Raw genomic sequence first — 11,771 nt, forward strand, 5'->3', positions numbered from 1 at the left:
AAAAATCTTCATTGATAAGGAATCTATTATGGTTCCCAAGAAAATTACCCTTGTAGTTGGAACTAAGGAACTCTTTTCCAAATTCACCTTCCATCCGTGAGATTGCAGGAAAGATAACAGCATTTCCATGTGGGATCTTGCTTGTTGAAAGGATGGTGCCTGAACCAGAATGTCGTCCAGATAAGGCGCCACTGCAATGCCCCGTAATTGGAGCACCACCAACAGGGATCCCAGAACCTTTGAGAAAATTCTGAGAGCTGTGGCAAGGCCGAATGGAAGAGACACAAACTGGAAGTGTTTGTCTAGAAATGCAAACCTCAGAAACTTGTGATGGTCCCTATGGATGGGAACATGCAGGTACGCTTCCTTTAAATCTACCGTTGTCATAAATTGACCCTCTTGAACCAAGGGAACAATGGAACGAATAGTTTCCATCTTGAAGGACAGTACTCTAAGGAATTTGTTTAGACTTTTGAGATCTAAAATTGGTCTGAAGGTTCCCTCTTTTTTGGGAACCACGAACAGATTGGAGTAAAACCCCGGACCCTGTTCCTGCATTGGGATGGAACTATCACTCCCAGGTCGGAAAGATCCTGAACACAGTCTAAGAACACCTCTCTTTTTATCTGGTCTACAGATAATCTTGAAAGCAGAAACCTGCCCCTGGGAGGAAAGGTCTTGACACCTAGTTTGTATCCCTGGGACACGATGTCCACCGCCCAGGGATCCTGAACACCCCAAACCCAAGCCTGAGTGAAGAAGGAAAGTCTGCCCCCTACACAATCCGGTCCCTGATCGAGGGGGGTGTCTGTCCGAATAGAATCAGACAATGCATCAAACCAGTATGCTGCCGCACTAGTGACGGTAGCAATACACACCGCAGGTTGCCATTGTAAACCCTGGTGTATATACATTTTCTTGAGTAACTCCTCTAATTTCTCTTGCTATAGGAAACATCTTCTTAAATATAGGGGATGGAGAAAAAGGGATACCCGGTCTCTCCCATTCCCTAGCAATAATCTCTGTAGCTCTATCTGGTACAGGAAAAAACCTCCACTATGGAAGGAATACCAAAATACTTGTTTAGTTTACAAGACTTCTTAAGATTGACTACGACAGTAGTGTCGGAGTCGTCCAGGGTAGCTAAAAACTCCTTAAGTAGGTGCCTAGCTTAAATCTGAAGGATACAACTTCAGCATCAGAGGAAGGAATTACACTGTCTGAATCTGAGATCTTACCCTCAGGTGCTACCGAAATATCCTCCTCTTCAGACCTATGAAAAGGGAACGTTCGGAATAGATACAGTTGTGACAGAAACCATACACACTAATTCTTTACATTTCCTCTTGCGCTTTCCCTGTAGCAAGGGAAAAGCAGACAACGCATCAGAAACTGCAGAAGACATGAGGGAGCAAGGTCTTGCAAAGAAACTCCAGACGGAGCTTGGGAGGAAATGCATGGCACTGTAATTGATACAAATTTGGGACACCTGAGGAGAAAAACTGTGGCATATTTTGAATATTGTCAAAAGACTCCTGAATAGCATCAGACCTAGACAATATTGGCTCAAAAAGTCTATCCCTAAAATGTAGTGTTCTCTCAACACATGAGGAACAGAAAAGGATTGGTGGACTAATATTAGCATTGAAACATAAAGGACATCTGTAATCTATAACAGAGTCTTGATCCATCTTAACAGAAATAAAAATAAAAATATTTAAAATTTTGCTAATATTTTATACAGAAATTTTTTTTACTGTTTCTTTAAATTTTAAAAGGTAACTGCTTTATTTTTGACGAACTGTAAAAACGTAATTGCTTTATTTTTTAATGTAATGCAATAATGAAAAATAATGATTCAAAACACTTCAAACAGCTTTATCTCTGCTGAGGTGCCTTCCTTGCTGGATTACCGGAGATAATGTGTATGGAAACTGGAACCAAAACAGAGCTGTTGCAAATAATGTCAAACGATCGTTAATCCGTTTTAACTAAAAACGGCAAGTTGCAAGATTTCTCTCCTACATATACAGTAATTGAGAGAAAATATGTGCACAACAGATAATTTTACTGCCACACAATCCATGCCCATCGTGGGCGTGTCAAAAATAACGTGTCAGTCGACATTTTATGTGAATCTCCGTAATAAAAAACTGACGGAGTATCACCAACAATGAGCCTATTCTCCTCAAGTCCCCAGTGCCTGCAAATACTGCCTTACATAATCCCCTTAAGACATTAGGATTAATGTATCAAACATTCCATTTCAGGGAAATAATAAAGTGCCATATTTTTTCCTTAATACTGCTTAGGAAAAATAAATTTAGCACTTACCTCAATAAATTCTGGTTGGCAGCAAGGCAGCTCACTAGGTTTGAGAGGTCCTCTCCTTCACATAGACCTGTGGACAAATAATGAAAAGGGCAGCACTTTATTTAAATTTTAGGGAGGCACAGTGAGAATTATGTCCCACAAGTTCCCTTTGCTTAAAAGCCACCAATGCTCTACTGAAGAGACTGAAATGGACTATAACTACACCCTAGAGGAAAAACAGCACATACCTGTACTGCAAAAAAAAATAAAAAAATCTTGATTGAAGAATCTTCTCAGACACCTAACTTTACCACTTCCTTACTCAAGCATAGGCAAAGAGAATGACTGGGGTTGGAGGGAAGGGAGGTGATATTTAACATCTTTGCTGTGGCGCTCTTTGCCGCCTCCTGCTGGGCAGGAGTGATATTCCCAATAGTAATTAGATGATCCGTGGACTCATCATGTCATTAGAAAGAAATGAATTTTTGGGACTCTTTTAGTAACCACTGAAGGGTGGATTTTATACATTATACTTTATTATTATTATTATATTATTTGTAAGTGTGTCTGACAGAATTTATTGTTGATACTCTTATTGTTTATAGCGACCCCTTAAAGGGACATTATACACTCATTTTTTCTTTGCATAAATGTTTTGTAGATGATCTATTTATATAGCCCATAAAGGTTTTTTTTTAAAAAAATGTATAGTTTTGCTTATTTTTTAATAACATTGCTCTGATTTTCAGACTCCTAACTAAGCCCCAAAGTTGTATGTGAATACTGTCAGCTACCTTCTCCAGCTTGCTCCTGCTTGTGTAAATGGTCTTTTCATATGCAAAAGAAGGGGGAGGGGGGAGTGTCTTATTTCCCACTTGCAGTGGGCTTTCCAGCTGCCTTTTCAATAGAGCCAAACTGACAGCTTCTAAGTAAGTTTTTAAACAGTTTTATACTGGATTTTTATATCGGTATCTGTGCATCTTATTCTTTATAGTAGTGTCTATTACATGCAGTTATATGAAAATGAGTGTATACTGTCCCTTTAAGACCGGGTTTACGTTTTTTTGGACTATGTTTTTAATCAACCCACATTTAAATTTTTTTTCTAATAAAGTTTAATTTTTTAATTAGTTGTGACCCACGCACCAAATAAAATTGGGGATGAAATAGAGTGCTTATAAGTATCTCTTTTCTCAGTTCTCTAAACTGAATTAGTAAATGTATGAATTTGATATATAGCACCCAAAATATAGTAATAATAAAGGCTTGAGTATTATTTAAAGTGGCAGTATCCCTTATAGAACAAAATTAAAAAAGTAGTGCCTTCCAAATTTAAACAATTTCAACTCACTTATGTGTTTTACCATATTGCTGTAGTGTCTATATCCTCACTGACCCATTTCTCAGAAGATTTCTCAGTCACTCCACTTATTTGTTTTGACACAATATGGCAGTCACAAATGTTTTAAAATTTCTCAGAAGATATTGTCAACAACAAATGCATCATACTTGAACAGCTTCTTATATAAAGTAACAAATGTAGCTTCAGAGTGATCCTGCAATTGTAAGCAATCTTTAAACCACTGCTTCCTAACTACTTCACTACCTTGTTGTGCTATTGGTTGTGCAAGTGCAGGGTGCAGGAATGCACAGTTTACTGCTCATAAATTTCAGAAGCAGGTGCTGCCTCACTCCAGTAAATGCTGGCAAATAGGTTCCCTGCCTGGGAAACTTGGCCACCTACATTATAATAAATGGGACATTACTACTGTAATTGACATTTCAAATTAGGCATTTATTGTTTTTATAAAATTACTTTATGCCATTAGCTATAGTTTCCTATAAAAGTTTATTCTACGTTGCAACAGACCATTTAACCCCGTAACAACCAAGGAAATACCAGGTACGTCCTAAAAAAAACGGTCGTTAATGACCAAGGACGTGCCTGGGGTGTCAAGTGCTGGAAGCAATCATCATCGCTTCCAGCCGTTTCAAAGTAGTGCAGCGATGCCTAAATATTGAGGCATCGTGCAATACCCTTTTCTAAACAACCCACTCTGTGGCCCTCTCTGCATCGGCCAGTGATGGTGCTGATCGTTGGTGGCGTGGGAGGGCTTGGAGGGAGGTGGGTGAGCGGCCTATTGCTGGAGGAGGAGGGAGGGTGGGAAGGGGTCGTGAAGGGGGGCAGGAGTGGGTGGGACCGCTACACCACACTACATCACGGCAGTGAGTGGGAAGGAGGAAGGAGGGGGATCCTATGTGGGATCCATGTCTGGAAAGGTATCTGGGACAGGGATTTGCTAATGAGGGGGGCAGCTACACTATGGAAAAAAGTGTGTGTGTGTGTTTTTTTTTCTAAAAATACAATAATTTAGAGCAAACATGGCAGCAAATAGGTAGAGGGGGAGGGTTAGAGAGTTGTGTTGGGGGGGCTCAGGGAGTTTGGGTGGTAAGGGGTGATCCTACACTGCAGAAAATATATAATAAAAAAATATTTAAAAAAAAAACAAAACATTTTTTTACTGGCAGACTTTCTGCCAGTACTTAAGATGGGGGTGATCATTGGGGGATGGGGGAGGGAAGAGAGCTGTTTGAGAAGGGTCAGGGAGGGATCAGGGGTAGGATGTGTCAGGGAGGCTGATCTCTACACTAAAAAAAGAATTAACCCTACAAGCTACCTAATTAACCCCTTCATTGCTGGGCATAATACAAGTGTGGTGCGTAGCGTCATTTAGCGGCCTTCTAATTACCAAAAATCAACGCCAAAGCCATATATGTTTGCTATTTTTAAACAAAGGTGATCCCAGAGAAGCATTTACAACCATTTGTTCCATAATTGTACAAGCTGTTTGTAAATAATTTCAGTGAGAAACATATACGCCTAGATTACGAGTTTTACGTTAGCCTTAAAAAGCAGCGTTGAGAGGTCCCAACACTGCTTTTTACCTAATGCTGGTATTACGAGTCTGAAAGGTAGAGGCTCACCGCTCACTTTTCTTCCGCCACTCGAGGCTACCACAAATCCCCTTACGTCAATTGCATATCCTATCTTTTTAATGGGATTTGCCTAACGCTGGTATTACGAGTCTTGGAGAAAGTGAGCAGTAGAGCCTCTACCTCCAAGACTCCAACCGCATTTAAAACTCAGTAGTTAAGAGTTTTATGGGCTAACGCCGGAACATAAAGCTCTTAACTACAGTGCTACAAAATACACTAACACCCATAAACTACCTATTAACCCCTAAACCGAGCCCCCCCCCCACATCGCAAACACTATAATAAAATGATTTAACCCCTAATCTGCCAACCGGACACCGCCGCCACCTACATTATCCCTATGAACCCCTAATCTGCTGTCCCTAACATCGCCGACACCTATATTAAATTTATTAACCCCTAATCTGCCCCCCCAACATCACTGCCACCTACCTAAACTTATTAACCCCTAATCTGCCGACCGGACATCGCCGCCACTATAATAAATGTATTAACCCCTAAACTGCCGCACTCCCACCTCGCAAACACTATAATAAATTTTATTAACCCCTAATCTGCCCTCCCTAACATCGCCACAACCTACCTACAATTATTAACCCCTAATCTCCTGCCCCCAACCTCGCCGTTACTATAATAAAGTTATTAACCCCTAAACCTAACCCTAACACCCCCCTAAGTTAAATATAATTTAAATTAAACTAAATAAATTTACTATAATTAAATAAATTATTCCTATTTAAAACTAAATACCTATAAAATAAACCATAATATAGATACAATATAACTAATAGTTACATTGTAGCTATTTTAGGATTTATTTTTATTTTACCGGCAACATTGTATTTATTTTAACTAGGTACAATAGCTATTAAATAGTTAATAACTATTTAATAGCTACCTAGTTAAAATAATTACAAAATTACCTGTAAAATAAATCCTAACCTAAGTTACAAATACACCTAACACTACACTATCAATAAATTAATTAAATAAATTAAATACAATTTTCTAAAATAAAATACAATTAAATACACTAAACTATATTACAAAAAATAAAAACACTAAATTACAAAAAATAAAAAATATTACAAGAATTTAATCTAATTACACCTAATTTAAGTCCCCTAATAAAATAAAAAAGCCCCCCCAAAAAATAAAATTACCTACCCTATACTAAATTACAAAAGTAATCAGCTCTATTACCAGCCCTTAAAAGGGCTTTTTTCTGGGCATTGCCCCAAAGTAATCAGCTCTTTTACCTGTAAAATAAAAGAAATACAATTCCCCCCCCAACATTACAACCCACCACCCACACACCCCTACTCTAAAACCCACCCGATCCCCCCTTAAAAAAACCTAACACTACCCCATTAAAGATCACCCTACCTTGAGCCGTGTTCACCCAGCCAGGCACCAATGGACAAGAATAGGACATCCGGAGCGGCAGAAGTCTTCATCCGATCAGGGCAGAAGAGGTCCTCCATCACGCAGAAGTCTTCATCCAAGCGGCATCTTCTATCTTCATCCTTCCGGAGCGGAGCCATCTTCTATCCATCCGACGCGGAGCCATCCTCTTCAATCGAAGTCCTAATGAAGAATGAAGGTTCCTTTAAATGACATCATCCAAGATGGCGTCCCTCGAATTCCGATTGGCTGATAGGATTCTATCAGCCAATCAGAATTAAGGTATGAAAAATCAGATTGGCTGATGTAATTAGCCAATCGGATTGAAGTTCAAACCGATTGGCTCATTGGATCAGCCAATAGAATGCGAGGTCCATTCTATTGGCTGATCCAATGAGCCAATCGGACTGAACTTCAATCCGATTGGCTGATTACATCAGCCAATCAGATTTTTCCTACCTTAATTCCGATTGGCTGATAGAATCCTATCAGCCAATCGGAATTCGAGGGACGCCATCTTGGACGACGTCATTTAAAGGAACCTTCATTCTTCATTAGGACTTCGATTGAAGAGGATGGCTCCACGTCGGATGGATAGAAGATGGCTCCGCTCAGCTCCGGAAGGATGAAGATAGAAGATGCCGCTTGGATGAAGATTTCTGCTGGATGGAGGACCTCTTCTGCCCCGATCGGATGAAAACTTCTGCCACTCTGGATGTCCTATTCTTGTCCATCGGTGCCCGGCTGGGTGAACACGGCTCAAGGTAGGGTGATCTTCAATGGAGTAGTGTTAGGCTTTTTTAAGGGGGGATCGGGTGGGTTTTAGAGTAGGGGTGTGTGGGTGGTGGGTTGTAATGTTGTAGGGTATTGTATTTCTTTTATTTTACAGGTAAAAGAACTGATTACTTTGGGGCAATGCCCCGTAAAAAGCCCTTTTAAGGGCTGGTAATAGAGCTGATTACTTTTGTAATTTAGTATAGGGTAGGGAATTTTATTTTTGGGGGGGGCTTTTTTATTTTATTAGGGGGCTTAGATTAGGTGTAATTAGGTTAAAATTATTGTAATATTTTTTGTAATTTAGTGTTTGTTTGTTTTTGTAATATAGTTTAGTGTATTTAATTGTATTTTATTTTAGAAAATTGTATTTCATTTATTTAATTAATTTATTGATAGTGTAGTGTTAGGTGTATTTGTAACTTAGGTTAGGATTTATTTTACAGGTAATTTTGTAATTATTTTAACTAGGTAGCTATTAAATAGTTATTAACTCTTTAATAGCTATTGTACCCAGTTAAAATAAATACAAAGTTGCCTGTAAAATAAAAATAAATCCTAAAATAGCTACAATGTAACTATTAGTTATATTGTATCTATCTTATGGTTTATTTTATAGGTAAGTATTTAGTTTTAAATAGGAATAATTTATTTAATTATAGTAAATTTATTTAGTTTAATTTAAATTATATTTAACTTAAGGGGGTGTTAGGGTTAGGGTTAGGTTTAGGGGTTAATAACTTTATAATAGTAGCGGCGGCGTTGGGGGCGGGAGATTAGGGGTTAATAATTGTAGGTAGGTTGCAGCGATGTTAGGGAGGGCAGATTAGGGGTTAATAAAATTTATTATAGTGTTTGCGAGGCGGGAGTGCGGCGGTTTAGGGGTTAATACATTTATTATAGTGGCGGCGATGTCCGGTCGGCAGATTAGGGGTTAATAAGTGTAGGTAGGTTGCAGCGACGTTGGGGGGGGCAGATTAGGGGTTAATACATTTAATATAGGTGTCGGCGATGTTGGGGGCAGCAGATTAGGGGTTCAAAGGAATAATGTAGGTGTCAGCGGTGTCCGGAGAGGCAGATTAGGGGTTAATAGTATAATGCAGGTGTCAGCGATAGCGGTGGTAGCAGATTAGGGGTTAATAAGTGTAATATTAGGGGTGTTTAGACTCAGGGTTCATGTTAGGGTGTTAGGTGTAGACTTAGAAAGTGTTTCCCCATAGGAAACAATGGGGCTGCGTTAGGAGCTGGACGCTGCTTTTTTGCAGGTGTTAGGTTTTTTTTCAGCCAGCTCAGCCCCATTGTATCCTATGGGGAAATTGTGCACGAGCACGTTTAGCCAGCTTACCGCTACCGTAAGCAACGCTGGTATTGAGGGTTGAAGTGGAGCTAAATTTGCTCAAAGAACACTTTTCTGAGGCTAACGCAGCCATTCAGAAAACTCGTAATACCAGCGTTGGCTTAAGGTATCGCTGGAAAAAAAAGCCTTGTTAGCCCCGCAAGTTTTTACCGACAAAACTCGTAATCTAGGCGATAGTTTGTGAAAAAGTTAACCATTTTTTTATTTGATCGCAATTGGCGGTGAAATGGTGGCATGAAATGAGCCTAGATCAATACTTTGTCTACTAAAAAAAAATATATACATGTGAAGGGTTATTCAGGGATTCCTGACAGATATCAGTGTTACAATGTAACTATCGCTAATTTTAAAAAACAAATGGTTTGGAAATAGCAAAGTGCTACTTGTACTTAATGCCTTATAACTTGCAAAAAAAGCAAAGAACATGTAAACATTGGGTATTTCTAAACTCAGGACAAAATTTAGAAACTATTTAGCATGGGTGTTTTTTGGTGGTTGTAGGTGCGTAACAGATTTTGGGGGTCAAATTTAGAAAAAGTGTGTTTTTTTTCATTTTTTTTTATATATTTTATACTTTATTTATAGTAAATTATAATATATGATGAAAATAATGGTATCTTTAGAAAGTCCATTTAATGGCGAGAAAAACGGTATATAATATGTGTGGGTACAGTAAATGAGTAAGAGGAAAATTACAGCTAAACACAAACACCGCAGAAATATAAAAACAGCCTTGGTCCTTAACCGTAAGAAAATCGAAAACTGGTCTGGTCACTAATGGGTTAAAGGGACATGAAACCGCAAATGCATCTTTCATGATTCAAACAGAGCACACGATTTTAAATTTTTTTCTTTGTGGAAAAGCATATCTAGATAGGTTCAGGAGGTGGGAGCTAGCTGCTGAATGGCGACTGCACATATATGCCTCTTGTTTTTAGCTAACTCCCAGTACTGCATTGCTGCTTCTTCAATAGAGGATATCTAGATAATTAAGCAAATTTGTAAATAGAAGTCAATTGGAAAGTTGTTTAGAATTGTATGCTCTATCTGAATCATGAAAGTCCCTTAAATGTACATTAGATTTCTAATCTTCTCTGTTGCATGGTTCCAAACTTTAACCCTCTAGTTCAAATTTAATTCAGCCACATCAGTAGGCAGTTTTTATTCAGGAAAAGCACTTTCTTAAGCACATAAATATAGGGACAAAATGTTACCCATTTCTTGACCTTAGAACAAGGAAAGCAGGTGATTAACAGACTTGGAGAACAAATGTTAGTTATTATATAATCAATAATAATAATTAAAAAAAATCAAATAGTTATAATGATTAACAATACTGACATCCACAAAAAAAAAACATATATCCTCCTGCCTTTTCACACCTCTCCTTCATCTTAGCATGTGTCCAAACCTCAGTGCCAAACTGAGTAATGTCCAGGATAAGGATATTTAAGAAGCCACCATAGATCTTTAGTCAACTATAGCCAACATACATACTGATGCTATTGCAATGTCAACCTTTGATTATTATTTATGACAAAGATGTCCTTTGAGGAACTTTGATAGTGATGTTTTCACCTCCTTGTTTCTCAAACTATAAATAAGTGGGTTCAGCATCGGTGTTACCATACTGTAAAACAGAGACAGAAATCGATCGGTATGGAGAGAGTAAAGAGCTCGGGGACGCAAGTACATGAAGGATGCTGTACCATAGAACAGCGTGACTGAAGTCAAGTGAGATACGCAGGTGGAATATGCCTTCCCTGTATTTTCCACAGATCTCATCTTGAGTAAGGTATGAATTATTTGTGTATAAGAACAAAGGATAAGTACAAATGGCACAAGCAGTATGATAACACAGACACTGAAAATGGCCACCTCATTGAAGTAGGTGTCAGTGCATGCTAGCTTCAGAACCGGAGGAATGTCACAAAAGAAATGGTCAATTACATTAGGACCACAAAATGGTAGAGTGAAGATGAAGGCTGTCTGACCCATGGAGAGCAGAAGACCAGAGCACCAACACCAAGTAGATAGCTGACAGCAATTCTGGCGACTCATAATCAAACTGTAATGCAGTGGTTTGCAGATGGCTGTAAAGCGGTCATATGCCATAATGGCCAAAAGAAGACATTCAGTGGTTCCCAAAGCCAAAAAGAAGAACATTTGAATGGCACAGCCAATAAACGATATTCTCTTGTCCTCTAAAATAAGGTTCCTTAGCATTTTAGGCAGAGTGACAGATGAATAGATAATCTCCATGATTGACAAATTGCACAGAAAGAAATACATGGGCGAGTGGAGTAAAGGGTCCAAGTACACAATATTTACAACTGTACAGTTACCCAACAAGGTAAACAAGTAAATGAAAAGGGCAAGAATAAAAAATGGAAGCCAAACATCTGTGAACGCAGAGAAACCAAGAATAATAAAGTAAGTTACTCCAGTGTGGTTACACATAGTTCCCAATATTTGCAAAGTTTTATTTGATTATGAACTGAAATAAACTTCATTTTGATTAGGAAGGAGACTTTTGAGAGCATTTTGCTTAATTGTTGTGCCAGGCCATTTTGTTTGGAAAGAGGAGAGACTTCTAAGTGAAAAAAAGAAGAAGCAATAACATTTATCAAAGTATTATAGTGAGATACTTTCCAGGTGTTCATATTTATTGCCTATGCATTAGTTAATAGCTGTAGAAGATTGTTAAACTTAAAAAATGAAAGCACACTATTTAAGCATGTTTAGTTGTTAAAAAGTTATCTTATTTTGATTTTGCTTAAGAAGATAACTAATCTGTTCAGACTCTGCTCATGTGTTAATCTACTGGAAGATTGCAGAAAAATGTTGTAACTATAAGGTGTTTATTGTCCCGTTAAATAAGTATTTAGATTTTTATTTATTTTTTTAAATACGTAACAATGTCCGA

At 38.3% G+C, this 11,771-nt stretch overlaps 1 protein-coding gene across 1 annotated transcript; it reads right to left on the reverse strand.

Annotated features, from left to right (window-relative positions):
• Positions 1–10,372: 10,372 nt before the first annotated feature.
• Positions 10,373–11,305, reverse strand: LOC128642681 (olfactory receptor 10C1-like). Its single transcript, XM_053695462.1, has one exon. The coding sequence runs from the start codon at positions 11,303–11,305 to the stop codon at positions 10,373–10,375; it is 933 nt and encodes a 310-aa protein (XP_053551437.1).
• Positions 11,306–11,771: the final 466 nt, after the last annotated feature.

This window comes from Bombina bombina, chromosome 12, assembly GCF_027579735.1.
Source record: "Bombina bombina isolate aBomBom1 chromosome 12, aBomBom1.pri, whole genome shotgun sequence".
Classification (NCBI taxonomy): Eukaryota; Metazoa; Chordata; class Amphibia; order Anura; family Bombinatoridae; genus Bombina; species Bombina bombina.

What these genes read in the sequence shown, in the direction of transcription:
- LOC128642681 (XM_053695462.1), bottom strand. Translation starts at nt 11,305, where the DNA reads ATGTGTAACCACACTGGAGTAACTTACTTTATTATTCTTGGTTTCTCT.